The sequence below is a fragment of the Cervus canadensis genome, chromosome 32 (genome assembly GCF_019320065.1).
Source record: "Cervus canadensis isolate Bull #8, Minnesota chromosome 32, ASM1932006v1, whole genome shotgun sequence".
NCBI classification, from domain to species: Eukaryota; Metazoa; Chordata; class Mammalia; order Artiodactyla; family Cervidae; genus Cervus; species Cervus canadensis.
In genome coordinates this window covers 33,008,051-33,030,983 of record NC_057417.1, presented here as the reverse complement: position 1 = coordinate 33,030,983, position 22,933 = coordinate 33,008,051, and the positions used below count along the sequence as shown (strand labels likewise).

The window sequence follows — 22,933 nt, the reverse complement described above, 5'->3', positions numbered from 1 at the left end:
ATACATGACTACTGGAAAAACCATAGCTTTGACTAGACAGACCTTTGTAGGCAAAGTAATGTCTCTGCTTTTTAATATGTTGTCTAGGTTGGTCATAGCTTTTCTTCCAAGGAGCAAGCATCTTTTAATTTCATTGCTGCAATCACCATCTTCAGTGATTCTGGAGCCCAAAAAAATAAAATCTCTTACTGTTTCCATTGTTTCCCCATTTATTTGCCATGAAGTGATGGGACCAGATGCCATGATCTTACTATTTTGAATGTTGAGTTTTTAAGCTAACTTTTTCACTCTCCTCTTTCACTTTCATCAAGAGGCTCTTTAGTTCTTCTTCGCTTTCTGCCATAAGGGTAGTGTCATCTGCATATCTGAGGTTATTGATAGTTCTCCGGGCAATCTTGATTCCAGCTTGTGCTTCATGCAGCCCGCCATTTTTGCATGATGTACTCTGCATATAAGGTAAATAAGCAGGGTGACAATAAACAGCCTTGATGTACTCCTTTCCTGATTTGGAACCAGTCTGTTCTTCCATGTCCAGTTCTAACTGTTGCTTCTTAACCTGCATACAGATTTCTCAGGAGGCAGGTCAGGTGTTCTGGTATTCCCATCTCTTGAAGAATTTTCCACATTTTGTTGTGATCCACACAGTCAAAGGCTTTGGCATAGTCAGTAAAGCAGAAGTAGATGTTTTTCTGGAACTCTTGCTTTTTTGATGATCCAGCACTTTTGAATCCCCAAATTTTGGTATGTTGTGTTTTTCCCTTTTATTAAACTAAAAATGCTTTCTAATTTTCCAGGTGATTTCATCTTTAACTTGTGGGTTACTTTGAAGCATGTTCCTTAATCTACAAGTTTTTAGGGACTCTCCACATATCTTTCTGTTGTTAATTTCAAGTTTAATTCTGTTGAGTCATAAAAGACACTTTTTGTGATTTCAGTTATTTTTCACTTGTTTAGATTTGTTTTGTATGACATAATATATTTCAAATATGTCCATCTCTGTTAAGTTCCACATGTGCTTGAAAAGAGTGTATAGTCTGTTGCTCTTGGGTAGATTTCTAAGTAAATATCCTGTGGATCAGATTCTGTGTGGTGTTGTCTGGCCTTGAAGATCCTTCCTGATGTGCCTTGTCTGCCTTTATTTGTTTTTTGTTTTTTGATGGAGTGTTGAAGTCTCCACCTATCGCAGTAGTTTTGTCAGTTTTGCCTTCTGTACTTGGAAGCTCTGTTGCGTCCACATTCAGGACGGTTGGGTTGTCTTGATGGACAGATCACATCATCGTCATGTTACGTGCTTCTTTATCATCAGTCTTATTGCTTGGTAGGATATTTACTTTGATATTAATGTAATGACAGCAGATTTATTTTAATTAGTGTTTTCAAGTATTTTTTCCCACTTTTACTTTTAAGCTATTTTAAAAAGGGGGGGTCCCTCTTTTCTCATATTTCAGACACAGTGACCCTGTGGGCTCACAAAAGGGTAAGACTTTATCATTTGTTCAGCTTTTCCTCATGTTTGATGGGTGTGCTTCCCAGCGGCCTACACCCTCGGCGCAGTAATGCCTGTGGCCGTTTTCAGTCCACAACTTCAGGCTGGTGCTGAGTGGGAAGTGAGGAGGACAGTCTTCCTGGTGTTGTATGGAGGGAGGGACCAGCGACAGCGCAGCCAAAGAAGAGGGGAGCGGATGGGCGACTTGGAGTCTGGAGTGGAGGGCTGGGAGGAGGTGAGTCTTTCTCATCTCTGCCGGATGACATGAGATTTTGAAGAAGAGCGTAATGAAAGCTGCAGTGATTTTCAACAGGACCATGCTGAGTCCTCACGTGTTCTGTGCCAAGAGACGCGTGTCTCTTTTTCTGCTCCTGGAGCCAAAGGATCCTCTGGGATTCGCTGTCTTTCCTTTGAAACAAGTTCCTAAAGAACCAGGATCTTCCCATGTGTCCTGCAGAAAGTTGGACGGCACAGCCAGCAGGCCTGCCCCCTCTGCAGAGGCCGTCCTTCAGAGGGCGGCCGGGTCCCGTCTCTGCCATTTCCAGAAGCCCGCTGATTTCCCCCTGCCCTCCGTGTACGCTCTCCACCTCTGCATCCAGCATCCGGGGCCGTCCCCACAGGGACCCGTCCGCTTTCTGAGCCCCCTTCTCCCCCAGCACCCATGTCCAGCCACGCTCGTTATCCTCTCACCACTCACCAGGTTTCTCATCACCGCATGCCTTTGCGGACTCCACTTTCCCCGATGTGAACGCTTTTCTCAAGGCCTTTCCGCCCTGGAAGGCCTGCCCTTTGTCCCAGCCGTTGTGTGGTGCCTCCTGGTCTGAAGCCTTCCGCTGGCGCCTGGAGCAGAGGCTCCGCCTGTGTGTGCACGAGAGGGAGCTGCCTGTGACAACGCAAGTTGAAAGTGAGCGGCTCCCCAGGAATGTGACTTCCTTGGAGGCCTCTGGGCAGGCACGTAATTGGGCTCAATAGCTCTTCAATAAAAGAAATGGAAAGTGGAAATTTTTTTAATGGTGGTTTCTATGGCAGACAAAGAGAAATTTAGCCTCTGAATGGACAAGTCAGTACATGTGAAAAGGGATTTTTTTAATCTATAAAGGATAACTGGGCTTGAAAACAGAATGATATATAACAGGGGATGCAGAGGCCTAGATCAAACCTTGCCTTGATCTCAAATGCTGGCTAACTGAAAAAAAATCAGAGAAAGTTTCTGTTTGCTGTCTATCTTGAGACCCCTGGGAAAGGTTCACCCATGGGTTGAGATGACCTGGTCCACTCTTCTGCCTGTGCCTTTAAGAATTCTCCAACGGAAAGTGAGGGGTAGCCCAGCTCTTTCTTGTTGTAACATCATGATTAGCTGCCAAAACCGCGCAACACCCTCCGGGTTCGCAGCGCCGAGCATGCGGGTGAGTCGTGAGCGGCAGCTCAGGGTCTCTTCTCTCCCCTCCCCCCTCCACCTCCTGCCGGCGTCCTGCTGCCCCCGCCTCCCTGGAGCAGTGCCGACTGCACCCCCGCAGAACGTGCAGGTGGAAGCCGTGAACTCCACGACCATCCAGTTCCTGTGGAACCCTCCGCCTCAGCAGTTCATCAACGGCATCAACCAGGGATACAAGGTACGCCTGGGGCCACAGCCAGTGAGGGGCCGCCCCAGCCCTCACCTCACCCCTCACCCCTCGTCATGGTCTTATGATCGGGAGGGGGCCCCCCGCACCTCGTTTCATCAGGAACCCACGGCGTCCAGTTACAGATAATGTTGCCCTGGGCGGGGTCTCCTTTCGTCCACGGTCTTATCATCAGCCACACTGACTCATAAACTCTAATGACTGGTTGTCCGCAGGATGGTTCATGGGAATTCCCCAGTGGTCCAGTGGTTAGCACTCTGCGCTTTCACTGCCACGGGTGCAGGTTCAATCCCTGGGTGGGGTACTAAGATCCCGCAAGCCGCATGGCACAGCCAAAAAAAAACAAAAAAGGATGGTTCAGTTAGGACTGAGCAACGTTATGAGAACGGCTGTCCATTTAAAATGACCGGCGGGAGACCCGTCCTGGCAGACTGGAATCAGCACACTCACGGACCGCTTCCTCCCGGAAGGGGGGCCTCTCCGAGGAGCGCAGAGCGCGCACCTGAGTGAGGCTCCTACCGAGTAACGACGAGGAGGTGCCCCCTCTGCTGCAGGACGAGTTCCGTGTGTGGAGCCAGACCCGCTGACCGGGACCCCTCCCTGGGCTGAACGGAGACGCGACGCGCTCCTGCCTGCCCTGTGCCGCGTCTGAGCTGCAGCCTCTGACCTTCAGGGCGGCGTCTGCATGCAGTTTCCAGAGGCACCGCTCTCCTTTCTTTCTGGATAGGCATCTCCTGGTTGGGGCGGGGAGCCCGCCTCCATTTTCCCTGCAGTGTGGTGTATTCACACATCTTCTGCAGTAGCAGCTCAGCCCAAGGGTTCCACCTAGTTTGCTTAAAAACTTGATGATTTCAGATTCAGAGAGTGTTATTTCCTCAGAACACAGTTCATTTCCGCCCCCCGCCCCCCGGCTCCCGATTTGGAGTCAGCTTACTAAAACACTTGTTTTTCACTAGAAAGATAGGCATAGTTGGAAATTTGTCCTGTCTTTTCTTTTCTCCCAGAGGTAGCTACAGTCAGAAGTTTCTTTGAAATCATATTGATCAGTGAAGATCTTACTGGCAAGACCGGGGCATTCATTCAGTGGCTTGGTTGTCAGCTTTCTCTTCTACATAAACACGCTCCTTGTCCTGTGGTGTGTCCATTTTCAGACCTAGCTAGCCCTAGAAGTGTTTGGTGTCAGAGGAATTAAAAGTCACACTCATACATAATGTGGCCAAAACATTAAAATGAGTTCCTTGGGAATGTGTATTTATACTCTATTTCTGGTGACTCAGGTGGTAAAGAATCTGCAGGAGACTCAGGTTCGATCCCTGGGTCAGGAAGATCCCCAGAGAAGGAAATGGCAACCCACCCCAGTATTCTTGCCTGGGAAATCCCATGGACAGAGGAGCCTGGTAGGTTACAGTCCATGGGGTCGCAAAGAGTCAGACACGACTGAGCAACTTCACTTTCTTTCTTTCTTTCCATTGAACTGAGGACTTCTTTTTGAGTCAGAGTACATGCCCATCCAGAAAAAATATTTGTATTGATGTTTCATTGTACAGATCCATTCAGATAACAGGTAATGTCATCTTTACTTCTTAATATTAAATATATATATGTTCTGTAGCATGTGTAAGTGAAGTTGAAAGTTTGAGAAGTGTCTTTTTTCCCAATGTGAGTTAGAGTAGTTTTTTATATACACGTGTATGAAATGCATATAGAAACATACATGTGCCCAGTTGCTCAGTTATGTCCAACGCTTTGTGACCCCGTGGACTGCAGCTCGCCAGGCTCTTCTGTCCATGGAACTCTCCAGGCAAGAATACTGGAGTGCATTGTCCTCTGCTTCTCCGGGGGATCTTCCCGACCCAGGGATCAAAGTCACATCTCCTGCATTGGCAGGCGGAGTCTTTACCACTGTGCCGCCTGGGAAGCCCGTAAATATACATATTTGTACTCAAGTAGTCTGTGAGATATCTTTTAAAATCAATGTTTTTCAGTGAGATTTTAGAATGACTGTGCCTTCTTCAAAGACATATTATCGCAAAATAAAATTTTGGTGCGGACTTGAGGGTGAAATCATGAAATTAAATCTCCTTTTCAACCCCATTCCATCCCAGCTTCTGGCTTGGCCGGACGATGTCCCTGAAGCTGTCACTGTCGTCACCATCGCTCCAGATTTCCACGGAGTCCACCATGGGTACATCACCAACCTGAAGAAGTTTACCGCTTACTTCACGTCAGTTCTGTGCTTCACCACCCCCGGGGACGGGCCGCCGAGCACGCCACAGCTCATATGGACGCATGAAGACAGTGAGTGCCCTCTCCAAGGGTCTCATCAAGACCCCTCAGTCATCAAAGAGGTTGGGGCCGCTGTCATGCCCAGCTTAGCTTCATGTGGTCTATGGGGTGTGGGTGAGCCAAGAGAAATAAGCTGGGAGCTGGCCAGAGGCGTCTCGACGGCTCAGTTAAGACTCGTAGACGGAGCCGTCTAGGCACTCAGGACCACGGAAGGACTTCCCGCAGGGCTGTGGCTCGAGTGGCTTCAAAGCTCCGTCTGGAGGTTTCGTGGTGACGGACTAGAGGCAAAGGTGATGCAGTCTGGGGAGAAGGCGGATTATCATGACAGCCTGTATCCCAGACGCGGGGCTCGCGCTGGGGGAGACCTGGAGACGTGTCACAAAGAACCGGGGGCTGGTGAGACCCGGGGGGTGGGGGTGGGTAGAAGGGGTCCTCCAGGAGGACTCCGCAAACTTTGGCTCGGGTGACGGGTAGGTGGTGACGACTGCAACCGGAATGTGAAGGCAGGCCCAGGGTTGGGACGTGGGGCTCAGTCGGAACCCGCTCACGTCGAGGCAGCAGAGGGCCTGAAGAAGCAGGTCGGGAGTCCAGCGGTTAGCGACTGTGGCCGTGCTCTCCAGGAAAGGTTGGGGGCTATAACTGAAGCGTGTGGTCTCACCACAGGTGGAAAGGCTTGAAAACAGTGCTACCTCAGGGCGTCTGAGTATGAGGTCCTTGGCAGTTAAACCACCCAAGTGGGTGCAGTCACTTTGGGGCCCGGGGGCTTCAGAGAAGCAGGAGGCTGACTAGGCTCTGGCCCCGCCGTGTGCAAGGAGGCTGGTTGGAGACTGCGTGCTGGGGGCACGAGCAGGGGGCCCGGGGTGGGGGGCTCTGGAAGAGGAGGAGGTCTGCTTGCAGGAAGGCCCCTTCTGCCCTGAAGGAAACACAGCTGGTCTCCTTTACGACCGCAGGCGGGTGGGGAGGGGAGCCCCCCGCCCCCATAGTTGAGGGAGGCGGCAGTGAATTCTCAGAGCGTCTATCAGGCACCCCTCGTGGCTCTTCATCATTTGGACATTTCCTTCCATTTCATTATTGAGAGAAGAGTCCAGGGCAGCATCTCAGCTCCAACCACAGCAGGTCCAACTGGACATCGGGCTTTACTTTCCAGAGGACACTTACTAAAAATAACAAGCGGCAAAAGCAGGGAACTTCTTCAGATAAATGAGAGAAGAGTCCTGGCTGAATTCTTTACTTAAAAAGCTCTGTGGTTGCCAGTTAGACAGACACAGCGGACATAAGACTGAGCAAACTCCAGGAGACAGTGGAGGTCAGGGGAGCCTGGCATGCTGCAGACCATGGGGTCGCAAAGAGCCGGACACGACTGAGCGACTGGACAACGACAAAGACAGACACAGACAGTGCAGAAATATCTCATAATGCTGGGCAGCCAGGGAACAGGACCTTCAAGGCCCCAGGCCCCCCGTTAGTACAGAGGAGAAATGAGGAATTTCTTGAGAGTTGAGAGAAGTAGCAGTGACATCATCTTTTTAGGATTTTCTAACTGAACCACCATTTTCTGATAGAAAGGGAGCCTGTTGGTCCTACCTAGAAAGACAGAGCATCCTTGTAGGCGTGGACAGTCTCCCTGAAAGACAGGAGGTAGGGCTACTGTTGGGCTTCCCAGGTGGCGCTAGTGGTAATGAACCCACCTGCCAATGCAGGAGACATAAGAGATGCGGGTTCGATCCCTGGGTCAGGAAGCTCCCCTGGGAGAGGGCATGGCCAGCCACTCCAGCATTCTTGCCTGGAGAATCTCATGGACAGAGGAGCCTGGCGGGCTGCAGTCCACGGGGTGCAGTCAGACACTAGTACACGACTGAGCACATACGGGGCTGCTATCAGCTCTGGGGGTGCAGCCTTTAGAACAGGACCTGGGGCCCTGCATGCCAGCAAAGTGGCCCCCACCACCCCACAGTGACGACGCAGATGGCGCCCTGGCTAGTTCTGCACACGCAGCGGGCCTCCTTCTCCAAAGCTCTAATGAAATAAGAACTGTGGGGAGGGGGTGGGGGTGGGCAGCGCAGTAGAGAGGAAACAGAATATAAATTTAAGCCGAGACGCTGCCAGCTGGTTCCAGCAGAGCTAGAGGACAAGCATATTTGGGCAGGAATCCAGGAAGCAGAAACACTGAGAACATAAAAGGAGCAAAAAGCTTTCTTCACTGTTCTATCGATCGAAAAAAAGAACAAGTCAGTTCAAAAATCCGTCAGAATGTCTTTCTGGAATCTTAGAATTGGAGGAGGACGAGATGGTCTTGACAGCCATCCTATTTTACCGTGTTCCAAACTCAAAAGAGTGAAATTTGTCAGAGTGTGTGAGCTTATCCATAAAGAGTCTTTTGAAAGTTTCGCCCAGATGAGTGAATTTGCTGAGGCTGTTATCATTTTTTTAAAAAAATCATGAGGTGTGTTCGGAGGCTTTGTCCAAGTACCAACTGGGTACCAGGCGTGGAATTCGCCTTAAAATCCTGCTGTCTCTGCAAGGTTGACAGTGGGCAGAACAGGGCTGAGGCTGGTCGGCTGGAATCCCTGAGCTCGGCCCCTGGACAGACACCAGGCACCATCGACTTCGTGCTCTCCTGTTCTAGGCTGAAAAAGCTGCTCTTTGTTATTATGAGAAAGCTCTCCAAGTGGCCTTGCCCAGAGGTGTCCAGGGGAGGCCAGTGGGAACCTGGTTCCCCGCCCGGCGAGGAGCACCCTTGTCTCTGCTCCGAGCCTGCTTCTGCGCCTCCTTTTCCTCCCCCTGACGTGTCCGCTGCGCTTCTCCTGAAAAAGGGCAGGGGGTGCCTGGGGGGGGGGGCGCGCCACCGCAGAGAGGTGGGCGGAGCAGGACTGGTGAACTGCGGGCCCGAGGGGTGCCCTCCAGGCGCCCCACGGTGCCTGGCTCGGGGCTCGGGACGCAGGGGACCCCCACTCTCCCCCCCTCGCCGGCCCCCACCCCGTCTGACCGCTGCGCTCCAGGGTCTCCTTTCCCACCTGCCCCCCCCCCCACGGCATAGAGGGGGACCTCACGGGCACGTGTGACCCGTCACTGTGGGCATCGTCACCCGTCACCTCTTCCCACCTCCTGGGGAGGCGGCCCCGAGGGGACCGGGTGTGGGGGCGCTGGAGCACTCAGCCTGGAGGAGCTGAAGCAGGCGATGGGCTCAGAGCCCCCTGGTGGCCCCTGCGGTCCCTCCAGGGCAGGCAGGAGACCCGGGTGCCAGACCCAGCTCCGGGCTGGCCCCCGCGCATCCCTGCCCTGAGCCTGGCGTGGAATTCTCCAGTTGGAGAAGCGGGGCGGGGTCAGAGCAGACTCCTGACATGCCTCTGGGCCTGAGAGTCCGGACCTGTTTAGCTCACGTCTTGGCCTTTCAGGCCTTTTCTCTCCGGCACTTTGCAAAGCGACAGTAAGCTCTTCTTAGAAACGGCTCTATGTTCTGATGGCATGGTAACTGACAACTGGTAACAACGGCAGCCACGTCAGTCAGCGTTTTTGTGGTGCCGGGGACATGCTGACCACTTTCGTGTTTTATTACATTTTTTCTCACAATTACCTTGCAGCGTGAGTTACTTTTGTATTCCCTGTTTCGCAGATGAGCGAACTAAGGCTTAGCCACTCTAAGGACCGCAGAGCCGGCCGGCAGGGGACCAGGCTTCTGCCCGGCCGAGCCCAGCGTTGAGCCAACGGCAGCTCTGCTGCGCTGCGCTCCTGCCTTAGGAGGAGGCTATGGTCAGGGAAACTCTAGGGAAACATGCAATCGTTGTTGGAAATTCCTCACGCCTGCCCTGCCCCTGGGCTCCCTGGGAGAGTAAGTGCAGGTTACAGCTTAGATCAGGCTGGCAGGCATCGGCTGGCGACCAGGTATGGCCGGCCCGGCCTCCTGGCCCCACACGAGACAGACACACAAGACTACAGAGGCGTCAGGGACGCTGGGGTCAGCAGCAGCCTTCAGGGTCCAACCACCCGATTGTTCAACTCGATCCGATCAGGAGAAAGAGAAGGGATCTCATCTGCATCTCCCGCTGCCGGTCTCTGCAGTTCTTGGCAAGGCCAGGGTGAAGCCGACAGAGAGAAAGTATGTGACCGTAGCCCGGTCCCCTCTGACACCTCAGACCCTGTCCTTCTGGGTTTTCTCTGGCTTTTCCTGAGGGCTCTGACCTTGGTCCTGGCTCCCGCCTCCTTCCACAGATAGACTGTTCCACACCAATCCAACTGGAGAGAATCAGGCCACATGCTAACAGATGTCTTTGGTTCTCATTTCCAGAACCAGGAGCTGTGGGCCACCTGAGTTTCACGGAGATTCTGGACACGTCTCTCAAGGTCAGCTGGCAGGAGCCCCTGGAGAAAAATGGCATCATTACAGGTAAGGGTCTCTGTGGTCAGAAAAAGGAGAAACAAGTCTGCCCCACACAGTGGGATGGACACAGCTCCAGGCGCCACGGCTGGCAGCACCCAGGTGCCCACGGCCTGCAGGGTGACTGGCACGGGGCCAGTGGAGGAGGGAGGGACCTGTCCCGGGGGCCTCACTTCGTGCGGGCCCCCCCTGGCCAGGCTGCAGCCTCCGGGTGTGGAGGCTCGGTCTCGTGGGCTTGTTGAACAGGCCTCTGACATCTCTGCCCAGGAGACTCGTGCCCCAGGTGTGTCCCCTCATGGGCCGTAATCTCGTGGCCGTGCAGGGAGGTGACAGCTGAGGAGGCTGGGGCTGGGGCGGGCAGGGAGAGCCGAATGCAGGCGCCATGATGGGGCGGCCCTGTCCCCCGCCTCCCCTGTCCCCCGCCTCCCCCACCCCCGGTCCCGGAGAGCAGCCAAGCCACGCCTGTCCCCTGCCCCTGATGCCAGGCCCCCGGGGCGCAGCTGCAGGTGAGGGGCGTCCAGGGAGCAGGGACCGCCTCCCTCTCCTGCAGTGTGGTCTCAGGGGAACGGCTTGATTTCATTCTGAAGAAGAGGCTTCTGAAGAACGTTCCAGGTTATAGGGCTGAATTTCCACTTAAATCGCGTCATCCACACACAGCACGGGGGTCGGCCCAGGCTCCCCGTCCAGGCCCAAGGGAAGGCTTCACGTCTTTGCTTCACGTCTTCCTGGGGACTGTGCTGCCGGCCAGGGGAAGGCCGGAGGGTTCTGCTTCCTCAGTGGTTAGGTGCAGACAGCTTATCCCGGCAAGTAAACAGCTGTTTGAAAGAAGAAGACGCGTTCATTGAAAGAAGAATGTTTGCAATTCCTTCTTAAGTAACCAGTTAGCTCCCAGTGGGATGCATGCGCCATGGGCACTGCCCAGCTTCTCCAGCTTGGGATCCGAGTGGACCCCGCCCGCCTCCCGAGCCTCCTGTCCCACGCAGTGTTCACACGGTTCTGTGTCCGCATCTCTCTAACCGCTGGGAACGCAGCAGAGACGGGGCAAATTCGAAGGCTTGCGGCGTGCTCTGATCCTGGGATTGCGACGGGCTCCAGCCGCAGGTTCAGGTGGGGCCTCAGACACAGCCCCCCGCACACAGCCCGGGTTCTGTCCCTGCGCCGAGCTCCCCGCTTCTCTCCCGTTGCTCAGGAAACCTCCCGGTGCCAGCCCGCCCTCTGCCTACCTGCAGGGGGGCCCTCGGCTCACCTGCTCCGACCAGACCCCCTACAGAGGGGAGTGCTCCGATCCAGAAGCTGCCATTAGGGGCACCTTTGCGCCAATGCCGCCTCTGACCCTCACTTTTAAATAGATTCATGAATCTAGATCTGCCCTCAAGAAGCTGTGAATTAAGTCCAGGAAGGGGGAATTTCCCTACTGAAATCAGACCTCCAAAGCCCAGTCTGCTCATACTCTGAGGCCTCTGGGCAGAGGACACAGTGCTGCATGTGTAGGGAAGACGCCCCGCTGTGGACGGGAGTGGAAGGCATGAGACCAAGGTGGGCAGGCCTGGAACAGAGGAGGGCGGTCGCCCAGAGGAATCCAGCTTCCTGTGGCTTTAAGCTGCGCAAAGCAGGAAAAACAGACTGACCAGCGAGAGGGAAGCAAGCCCAGAAGCACCGAAAGCTGAGCAGCGGCCCCCACGTGGAAGAAGTCCTTTCGGTTCAGCCCCGTGGGGACATCTGTGGCCCGAATTAGCGTGACTTAGAGCTGCAGCTGCCGCTGACTTCAGGGGGACCGGGGCGCGGGGCAGGCAGACCTTTCACCTCCCTTGGCTTGGCCCTGAGGACCCACAGAAAAGGGGTACGTTTCGGAATCCTGGCCCGGATGCCTCGATGGACAGACTCCACCGGAAGGCCTCCCCGCTGACAGTTGCAGCCTCGGCCCCGCCCGGGCCCTCCTAGCACCCGCCCGCCTCTCCCTTCCAGCCTCCCGCCTTGCGGGAAATCCAGGGGCATCAACCCCCTCACTCCCCGAGTGGAGCCCACCTCCCCAGGCTGGGCGCCCGCAGCCGACACTCCTGATTGATGATCATCAGTTCCTACAGCTAATAGGGCTTAATGAACCCAATTTCGTGTTTTATTAAACAAATACTTGCAGTCACTGGCAACAGCTACTGTTTGTCATGGAACTTGGCCTTTGCAGCTCGGGCTGTTCAGAGCCGGCCGTCGTGCCCTGGGCTGGAAGCAGGTCTGCAGTGGCGGCTCTGAGGGTCAGCGCTTCAGGCAGATGCTCCGCTCCAACCACGCCTCCCTCGGGGGCCGTTGTCCCTCGTGGTCTGCTCTGTCCTCACCTCGCCCCCCGACTCTGTAAAATGGGCTACAGGGGGAGGGGGCCTTCCCAGAGGCCGGACCCCAGCTTCAGTGTCCCCACAGTCACCCCCCAGGACCCCTGCCTTCTGTGGGACCCTCCCTGCCCTGGATGCTCTGCTCAGACACACAGGGCAGCGCCCCCGGATGGACTTGGTTTCCTGTGGGGCACGCCAGCTGCACCTCAAAGGCCTTTTCCAGGTTGAATGGAGAGAATTCTACCAAGTACAATAAAGAAAACCATGTTTGTGTTTGTGGGCAAAGCTGGCCTCTGAAAGCCCCTTTCAGGAAGCGTCTACAGGGCACCAGGTACCATCCCTCCGAAGCCGCCCCGTCAGTGCTGGTCAGAGAAGCTGCCGGGCAGATGGTGCCATAACGTCTAGCCCTGTGGACGGGCCGCTCTGTGGCCCAGACGCCCCGTAGGAGACTGGATGCCGGGAGCTTCCCTGAAGTGCCTGGAAGGAGTCAGCGGGAGGTGGCGGGGGCGTGGGGAGCCCCGCGAACTCCGCCCGGGCTCCCCCTGTACAGGCAGCAGCCCCACAATCCCCGCCTAAACGCTGATTTATGAGCAGGAGGACGCGGACAGACAGCTCGCAATTGGATGTACTGCTCTCTCCTGGAGAATTTACTTCAGCTCAACAGGGAGTCATTTCTGAAGCCCCTCTGGTCATTAGTCTCACTTAGGCAGCGTTTGGAGCAGGTAGAGCACACCCTGGGTGGGGGTTCTCTCCCTCCTCCCGCCCCGGCCCGAGGAGCGCTCCAGCCAGGCCTGCCTGCACGGGGCCTCGCCCACCACGCGCCCACGCTCCAGGCCTCTGTGCCCGGCATTCAGGCCAGCCTGCTCTCGCTGGCCTTTGCCACGCCCTTTCCCGAGCACGCGAGGGCCTTCCCTTGTGCGTTTGGCTTCACTTGTATCCATGACAACAGCCGCCCACCAGACTGTCCGCTGCGATGCCGTGGAACCCCGCTAATTTTCTGCTAAGGGTGCTGGAAGCGCTGTGTTTGGGCTCCAGGTTGCCATGCAGAATAAGGTGCTATATTTTAGTAAATTTTGATGAAGAACAGCTTCTAGACAAAGAAAATTGTCTGGTGGACAAGGTGGTGACGTTAACAGCACAGATAAGAACATGAGTGTGTAACAGCAGCCTTCTGGTCCAATGTGTGTGGGCCGGCTTGAGCCTCGCGGAGCGGAGGCCCCTCGGACGACCCCCAGGCCGGGCACGCCTCCCCGGCCTGCCGTGGGCGGCAGGGCTCCCAGGGGCCGGCGGGCTGGGAAGGCGATGAGGAGCCACGGCCTTGGTCCCCTCCTCCGTGAGGCAGGCGATGATGCTGCAGCCTCAGAGCGCCGTCCCAGGCTGAGTGAACTCACGCGCGTGGGGCGCTCAGGGCATCGCAGGAATGTCATGGACACGGCGTGTGTGAAGTTACCGGTCCTCACTGCCCGGCCCCTGCCGGGTGGTCTGGTCTTCACTGTACAGTTAGTCCCAAAAGTCTGACTCGGCAGAAAAGGACGGATGGATTTTAGCGCCTTGGGGTGTTCCTGCCTCTGCGGGTGAGGGAGGGCAGGGGTCAGGGAGGGAAGCGGGGAGGAGGCTCTCAAGTCTGGAGTGAGCACCGTCCTCTGCGCGGAGGAGAACGGAGAGCAGAGGGGGCCCGGGAGGCAGCCGGGCCGCGGGCCTGGCTGGAGTCCGTGGTTCACGTGGGCCCGGGGTGGGGACCCGGCGGCCGGGAGTGCAGCTCAGGTAAGCGGGGGCTGCCGGTGTGCGGCAGGGCCTCCCTCCGTCCTCCACAGCCTGCTGCCCCGGCCCCCCAACCCCGGCAAGGGTCGCCCCCGCCCGCAGAGGCTGGCAGGCTGTGGGGCGGCTGACGGGCAGCGGCTTCTAGCGTTATTTTTTTTCCAAAGTGCTGAAGTCCCGAGACGCTCTCCTCTAAATTCTTGTTTACCTGCAAGTGCAAGTCTCTCGCTCGATTTATTGCTTCATCAGAGTGAGGAGGAGCCCAGAGCCTCCCGGCGCTTCTGTCCCCGGGCTCCCGACCGGAGACAGAAGAACAGCGCTCTCAGCACTCTGCCGCGGCCGGGGAGCCCTCCATCAGCGCCTCCGTCCTCGGGGATGCGCCGCGGTGTCCTGTAATCACAGAACATCCCCGCACGGGGGCTGACTCCGGGCTGCCTGGGTCTTTTTTCTGAGCCCCAGATCGCGATGGGCCCCAGGGCTGAATGAATTGTGATCCTCAGGCCCCGACGGATGAACTTGAGCGTGGGAGTGGGGGGTGGGGGGACCCGGTGTCGCTCGGAAAACAGGCTCAAGAGGGAGGCAGGTCGAAGCAACGCTCGTGCCTGGGCAGGGGAGAAACGTTACGGCAAAAAGCGCTTTATCAATCATTTTATAAGGGAAAAGTGGCAGCGTTTCCACAAATTAGTTGCAAGCCAGGAGCAAGCGTCTGATTTAGGGCGCCATGTGATGAAAATATCGGCTTATAAAAATGGAAATGTGGATGAAGCGCGCGCATCTTCTGACGAAAGAAGGCTGCACAGAGGACCGCAGGCCAGCCATCCTCTGTCAGCCCCCTCAGCCCCACCCCCCTCCCCCAGCCCCGCCCCACCCTCCTTCCGCAGGCGCGGCGCCCCCCCCACCCTCGTCCTCTCGCCCTCCCTCTCCCCCAGCCCCTCCCTCCGCCCTCAGCCCCACCCTTCTCCCCCAGCCCCTCCTCCCCCAGCCGCCCCCACCCCCACCCCCATCCTGCCCTAGACCCCAGCCCCATCCTCTTGCCGCCCCCGTGGGTGGGGTGCCCAGATGGAGGGCCCGGCCTGAGTCTCGTCCCCATGGGCCCTGGACTGGCGGCCCGGCTGGGCTCCCCACTGTTGTCAGAGCCCTGAGATGACCGGGGGGCGCCCACCTCCGCCCTGGCTCCCGGGACCCCAGGACTGACCCTGTGCCCCACCTGCTTTCCAGGCTATCAGGTCTCCTGGGAGGTGTACGGGCAGAGCGCCTCGCGGCTCACACTCACCCTCAACAGCTCGACGCTCGAGTACAAGATCCAGGGGCTGTCCTCCCTCACCACCTACACCATCGACGTGGCGGCCGTCACCGCCGCGGGCACCGGCGTGCCCACCTCGTCCACCATCTCTTCCGGGGTGCCCCCAGGTCAGTACACTCAGGCCCTGCTGTCCCCGCGGCCGTGCTCCCCGGGCCTCGCTCACGCTCCGAGTTGGTGGGCATCTTTGTGCAGAAGTCACTGGGGGCCTTTGAAAGAGGGGTGTCAGCCCTGGGTTCGGATGGTCGGGGGTCAGTGAATTACTGCAGTTAAGACCAAGAGGCACAGAACTATCCCCTCAGCAAATCAGGGGCAGTGTGGGTCTGCAAGACAGAGCAAGAAGGTGGGGAGGAAGCGGGCAGGGAGGGGTTGCAGTGAACGTCGGGGAGCGCGTGCACCCCAGCGGGGCCTTTCTGGAAGTCAGATCGTCTCCCTAAACGTTCACACTCATTCCAGCTTCGGAAATTGCACTCAGCTGTTTCTCTCCAAAGTTTACATTTAAAATGAAAGTGTTTTCCCCAGGAATTCACCAACACACAGGCGTTAGAAAACGTCGTGGGGCCATCGATTCAGTTCTAAACCGGAGACCTTGTGCTCCCCGGAAGCCATCTGGTCGCCTCCTTGGGTCTCTGAGAAAAGCAGGACGGCCCCGAAGACTGAAACCAGCCGTCATCCCCGCAGCCCTCTCCTCGGGGAGCCGGGAGCCCCCAGGGTCCCGAGACACAGCTGTCCGTCCCCTGACGCACAGTCGCCACCGACCTCTCTCTCGGGCAGGGCTTCTCACACTTTCCTGTGTGTCCATCTCCACGCCCCCCCCCCCGCCACCGTCTGTGCTGGGCCAGCTCCCACATGGCCACCCCCTGGGTGTGGGCAAGGTTGCAGAACTTACCCCGGGACGCGCTCCAGGTGGCACCCACGTTGCTGGCCTGGGGCCACACTTGAGCCGATCCGATGTTTTCTCTAAGGCATCTACCTAAGACACATGTCCTTTCTTAAGAAGGAAGTCTTTGGCTTCCAGCGAGATTCATGTATTCCACAGCAGCTCCCAAAGCACACATTCAAAGGTTAGGACCCTAGTAACTAGTGACAATGAGGCGGCAATGATGCCATGTGAGTTAATTCGTTAGAACCAGCTAATGGGCAGCGGCCGGGGTAACACAGAGCATCCCTGGGCGACCAACTTGTTTCCTGGATGGTTTGGACACCATCCAACCGGGGCCTGGAAGTGGCCAGCTGACCTCACCTCCAAGCGGCCTCGGTCCCAGTGTGACCGTGACCAGCACTACCCCGGATGCAGAGAAGGGCTGCAGGAGTCGGGCCCAGCCACGCCGAGTGGACCTGACAGCCTGGCTGGGGGAGGCCGGGGTCCCCAGGAGCCGGGGGTCTGTCCTGGGTCACACCGAGAAAAAGCCTGTGATGACCATCACTTTGGGCTATGATCCATTTGCGGTGCTTGAAGTTGACATCCATTCATGACTGGAGAACCAGCTACAGAACCCAGAGAGCTGACAGATATACAGAAAAGAGTCCCTTCTCCTTCGATTTAAAGAGTCTCCTCTCCAAGTTCATTAAACGTGACGTGGAAAGGACCCCTGAGAGCCCAGCGACGCGGCGTGTGCCAGCACTGAGCCATCACCAGAGTGGTCCTGTTGCCCCCGTGAGAGACCTGGTCTTAAACACCCCGAACACAGCGAGTCCGGACGTCATCCCTCGGACACGGCGCGTCTGGGAGCCTTTCCTGACACTGGTGTCCTCTTTCGTTCCTTCATTGCATCCCGCAGTCTTTCTCGAGCGGTTTTCAGTTGCCCAGTAATGTCAGAGCTCTCCCTGTGAACCCACAGCATCTCACTTTCTAGTGGGACAGGCTCCCGGGGGCGGGCCAGGGGGTCAGCCTGCAGAAGGGCCTCTGTTCAAGGAGGAGGCTTAGCCACAGCCAGCCTCAGACGCGGGGCCACACGCAGAGCCCACCTGCCCTCGTTCAGTTGCCAGAGCATAAGACCACAGGCAGACAGGGACCAGTTCTGCACTTTCACCTGAGTCCGGTTGTCTTGGAAACCAGAGCCAGGAAGCCTATGGCTTGGGACCCGCTCACCTCCCATTTCAAGCTGCCCGGAGATACTCGGGGTGCACACTCCCTCCCCATCCTCTTTCAAAGGCACCAGGTCATTGTCAGAAGGGAGATGGACACTCAGCCCTTTGTGTTCTTTGAGGATCCTTGGAAGGAATGCTGTGCTTCTCACTCTGGCAGTTGTAAAAATAAACCCTGTCTTGGTGTAAAGGCCTGATGAGAGTGGTTGTTGCTGACATGTTTGATACCTTTCCTGAGCTGTAGCAGGATTTAAATCTCCACCTTCCCTCTCTCCTCTATGTCCAGAACTTCCTGGTGCCCCATCCAATCTGGTCATTTCCAACATCAGCCCTCGCTCGGCCACGCTCCAGTTCCGACCGGGGTATGACGGGAAGACGGCCATCTCCAGGTGGATCGTGCAGGGACAGGTATGGTCGCCCTGAAGCTGAGAGCGGCAGTTCCCGTAGAGGAAGGCAGGGCCTGGAGGTGACAGGCAGTTCAGTGATGCCTCTGCGGGGCAGATGAGCCCCTGGCTAGAGCGGCCTTGGGTGGTTGGGGGGGGCAATGGTGTTTGGAGGAGGAGAGCCGGAGTCTGGAGTGGCTGGTTTGCCCGGGGCAGATGTGGGAACAAGAGGGAACACAGGGTACTAGGCTGGACTCTTACTGGATAACGGAAGAAGGGATGGTGGGGGTGCACGTTCAAGTCACCGTTCAGTTCAGTTCAGTCGCTCAGTCGTGTGAGTCGTGTAACTCGTTGGGACCCCGTGGACTGCAGCACGCCAGGCTTCCCGGTTCATCACCAACTCCTGGAGCTTGTTCAAACTCATGTCCATTGAGTCGGTGATGTCATCCAACCATCTCATCCTCTGTCGTCCCCTTCTCCTCCCACCTTCAATCTCTCCCAGCATCAGGGTCTTTTCCAGTGAGTTAGTTCATTGCCTCAAGTGGCCAAAAGTATTGGAGTTTCAGCTTCAGCATCAGTCCTTCCAATGAATATTCAGGACTGATTTCCTTTAGGATGGACTGGTTTGATCTCCTTGCAGTCCAAGAGACTTTTAAGAGTCTTCTCTGACACCACAGTTCAAAAGCATCAATTCTTCGGCGGTCAGCTTTCTTTGTAGTCCAACTCTCACATCTATACATGACTAATGGAAAAACCATGACTAATGGACAGGGAAGCCTGGCGTGCTGCAGTCCGTGGGGTCGCAAAGAGTCGGACACGACTGAGCAACTGAACTGAACTGAATGGAAAAATCATAGCTTTGACTAGACGGACCTTTGTTGGCAAAGTAATGTCTCTGCTTTTTAATATGCTGTCTAGGTTGGTCATAACCTTCCTTCCAAGGAGCAAGCATCTTTTAATTTCATGGCTGCAGTCACCATCTGCAGTGATTTTGGAGTCCAAGAAAATAAAGTCTGTCACTGTTTCCATTGACTCCTCATCTATTTGCCATGAAGTGATGGGATGATCTTCATTTTTTGAATGTTGAGTTTTAAGCCAACTTTTTCACTCCCCTCTTTCACTTTCATCAAGAGGCTCTTTAGTTCCTCTTTGCTTTCTGCCATAAGGGTGGTGTCATCTGCATATCTGAGGTTATTGATATTTCTTCCAGCAATCTTGATTCCAGCTTGTGCTTCATCCAGTCCAGCATTTCATATGATGTCCTCTGCATATAAGTTAAATAAGCAGAGTGACAATATACAGCCTTGATGTACTCCTTTCCCGATCTGGAACCAGTCTGTTGTTCCATGTCCTGTTCTAACTGTGGCTTCTTGACCTGCATACAGATTTCTCAGGAGGCAGGTCAGGTGGACTGGTATTCCCATCTCTTGAAGAATTTTCCACATTTTGTTGTGATCCACACAGTCAAAGGCTTTGGCACAGTCCATAAAGCAGTAGATATTTTTCTGGAACTCTCTTGCTTTTTCTGTGATCCAGTGGATGTTGGCAATTTGATTTCTGGTTCCTCTGCCTTTTCTAAATCCAGCTTGAACATCTTGGAATTCTCAGTTCGTATACTGTTGAAGCCTCGCTTTGAGAATTTTGAGCATTACTTTGCTAGCATGTGAGATGCGTGCAATTGTGCAGTAATTTGAACATTCTTTGGCATTGCCTTTCTTTGGGATTGGAATGAAAACTGACCTTTTCCAGTCCAAGAGGCAGTGATCAAGACTGTCCTGAAGAAAAAGAAAGGCAAAATGGTTATCTGAGGAGGTCTTACAAATAGCTGGGAAAAGAAGAGAAGCAACCAACCGCAAAGGAAAAAATGAAAGATATACCCATCTGAATGCAGAGTTCCAAGGAATAGCAAGGAGAGATAAGAAAGCCTTCCTCAGTGATCAATGCAAAGAAATAGAGGAAAACAACAGAATGGGAAAGACTAGAGATCTCTTCAAGAAAATCAGAGATACCAAGGGAACATTTCATGCAAAGATGGGCACAGTAAAGGACAGAAATGCTATGGAGCTAACAGAAGCAGAAGATAGTAAGAAGAGGTGGCAAGAATACACAGCTGAACTATAGTAGAACTATACAGAAAGATCTTCACGACCCAGATAACCACAATGGTGTGATCACTCACCTAGAGCCTGACATCCTGGAGTGTGAAGTCAAGTGGGCCTTAGGAAGCATCACTACGAACAAAGCTAGTGGAGGGGATGGAATCCCAGTCGAGCTATTTCAAATCCTAAAAGATGATGCTGTGAAAGTGGTGCATTCAGCGTGCCAGCAAGTTTGTAAAACTCAGCAGTGGTTTGGTATAGGTTCCCCCAATTTGATGGTATCGTTGGTGGAGATTTTTCTTTTAATTCTTTATCACAGTGAGCTACAGAACAGACTAAGACGATCGTTTGGTACAGTCGGAATGGACGAACCTGCATTTACTCAACAATGTTTATAGCATGTATTTATCTCCAGGCCCCAGTCTAGCATGAGGTACTCAGCAGTGAGCAGAAACAGACGCCGTTTGTGCGGTCAGGGAGGGAGGTTCTGTCTCAGGAGAAGGGCCTTCAGGTTGCTGGGAAAGGAACAGGAACTTCCCCTGTGAGGATGGCGTGGAGGACAGACGGCTGGAGTGCGGGGCGTAGGGAGGAGCTGGGGGCCGGTCACGGGGAGCCTGAGCGTCCTTCCTAGGAGGACTTTGCACTTGACTCAGAGCGTGATGGCAAGAGAGCAGGACCCACAGGGCTCATGCATCAGGGGGAGGGTCCCACCGGCCTCCGTGGATCCCACCCGCCCTGACGCACCTTGTTCCACCCAGAGCAGAGCGAACCGATGCCAAGCCGCACGCCGAGACCCTTAGTGTCCTCAGCAAAACCCTGGTGGTTTTCATGACTGTGCTTGTGCTCTGTTGCAAGACAATTCGATCCTGGAAATTTGGCCATAAATCAGGGCACAGATTCATCTATGTCTTCAAAACTTTCATTAAGCAACCATTTCTGGAAGCCTCTGCAGGATCCTGACAGTGGGCCAGCTAGTTGGAACCGATCGATCAGTACGGCTGGAACAATTAATTACTTAGGAAAGGATCACTGAAAAAATACATCCCCGGGAAGCGAAAACCAAAACAATGAAAGCGAGCTTGAAAACGCATCAGAGAAAATAAAGGAGGAAAACCGTGGTCCTTCCTGGAAAGCAGAGGCTCAGAGTCGGCCAGACAGAGCCGGGCACGCGCTCCAAGGAGCACAGAAGCCAGGAGTCCGTCCTGACTGTTCCTGGACAGCAGTATCGCCGGGCACAAAGGGCAGACGCTCCTCAGGGTGGGCGTCAGGCCAGGCGGGACGGCGGGAGTGCAGATGCCACCTCTGCTGGCTCTGCGCAAGACCTGCGGGCTGCACCCCCAGAGCCAGGCCCGGGAGCGGCCAGCTCCTGTTGCCGTTGCCCGCTCGCCAGGATGGTCACAGCTCGGGGTCAGAGAGGGGTCCTTCCTCTGTCGGTGGAGAGGAGGTGATGGGTGAGCACGTGGCCCCTCTCTGTACGTAAAGTGCACGCGCGTTATGCTTCTCTGCCACAACGGACCTCTTAATACCTGTGTTTTTAATATAAAACATTTTCAGCGTGCCCGGAAGGAACACGCTCCCACACACCCTTCACCCACACTCACCTGTTGTCTATGTTCATCTGGTCCCTCTTTCTGTTATTGCTGGAGTGTTTGATTTTCTTGTTTTGTTTTGTTTTTTTTTTTTTCAATTTAAAAAAATTTTAGTAAAGTATCTCTGATTTACAATATGTATTACTTTCAGCTGTACAATATTTTTGCAGATTATACTCCATTTAAAGTTATTATAGGATATTGTCTGTATTCACCGTGCTGTGTCTTGTGGTTCAGTCTCTCCGTTGTGTCCGACTCTTTGCAACCCCATGGACTGCAGCATGCCAGGCCTCCCTGTCCTTCACCAACTCCCCGAGTTTCCTCAGACTCATGTCCATTAAGTCAGTGATGCCATCCAACCATCTCATCCTCTGTCGCCCCCTTCTCCTCCTGCCCTCAATCTTTCCCAGCATCAGGGTCTTTTCCAGTGAGTTGGCTCTTCACATTAGGTGGCCAAAGTAATTTTTACAGATTATCCTCCATTTAAGGTTATTACAAGATATTGGCTATATTCACTGTACTGTACATTAAATCCTTTATCTTATTTATTTCATGCCTGCTAGTCTGCTCCTCTCCTTTTAAATTGATGTATAGTAGCTGTACGATATCACATAAGTCACAGGTGTGCAATACAGTGATTTGTGATTTTTAAAGGCGCTACTCCATCACAGTTATTACAAAGTATCAGCTCCGTTGCCTGTGGTGTGAGCCGCTTGTGCGCCTGTCCAGAAGCTCTGGGAGACCGCCATCTCCCACTCTCCTCGCTTGTCCAGGCTGTTGGCAGAGCTCACTTGCTGAGGCCCTGGGACTGAGCCGGCCATCGTTATCTCCGGCCCGAGGGTCCCCACGTCCCTTCCTCCACCTGCAGAGCCAGCAGTGGGGCGGGGGCAGGTCTTTCTCAGGCTGCCACTGCCTCTTTCATCTCTCTCCCTGACCCACTCTCCCGCCTCTCTCTTGCATTTTTAGGGTCGATTACACCCACCCAGATAATCCAGGATAATCTCCCTATTTCAAGGCTCTTAACCTTAATCACATCTTCAGTCCCTTCTGTGTGGGGGTGACGTGCCTGCAGGCCCCAGAGTCCAGGGTGTGGACCTCCGGGTGAGGGGAGACACCTGCCGGGGGCCTTATTCTGCCTAGAGGCTGCTCTCAGCCTCCTGCACTCCTTTTGTGTTTATGCGGCTGAACCTCTGGGCTCCGTCCCTAGGAATGGGATTTCGGGACCAACAGTGAGTGTAAACTTTCTGGACATTACCAAAGCTTTCCACTGCAGGTTGTAATGTTGCATTTCTGTCAACTATATATAGAAATTTTTGCCATGCCAAACAAAACTGAAGTTTAATTTATCAATCTTTTCTTGCAGGCGTTTGGACTTTGAGGTCTTAGATAGAACGGCTTTCCTCATTCTCAGGTCATAAAGGAGTTCACCCAGTTTTTACTACCACGTCTGTGATTTCATGTTTGCATTTAGGTCTCCATCCATTTGGAATTTGTTCTTTTATATGAATGAAATGAATCCACTTTTTATGATTTTGCAAGTAGCTGTGTAATTGTCCCAAAGCCGTCTATTAAGAAGTCCATGTTTTTCCTCCTCCTCATTTATAGCATTAAATTCCCATGTGC

At 54.5% G+C, this 22,933-nt stretch overlaps 1 protein-coding gene across 6 annotated transcripts in view; it reads left to right on the top strand.

Annotated features, from left to right (window-relative positions):
• The window catches only part of SDK1 (sidekick cell adhesion molecule 1), a 724,732-nt gene that overhangs the window by 600,922 nt on the left and 100,877 nt on the right, over nucleotides 1-22,933 (top strand). For all 6 annotated transcript variants that reach the window (XM_043455307.1, XM_043455310.1, XM_043455311.1 and 3 more), the window contains 5 exons: nucleotides 2,984-3,099; nucleotides 5,214-5,406; nucleotides 9,680-9,778; nucleotides 15,070-15,261; nucleotides 17,526-17,647. In XM_043455307.1, the coding sequence (XP_043311242.1) occupies nucleotides 2,984-3,099; nucleotides 5,214-5,406; nucleotides 9,680-9,778; nucleotides 15,070-15,261; nucleotides 17,526-17,647 (722 nt within the window). The remainder of the gene's footprint in view (nucleotides 1-2,983; nucleotides 3,100-5,213; nucleotides 5,407-9,679; nucleotides 9,779-15,069; nucleotides 15,262-17,525; nucleotides 17,648-22,933) is intronic.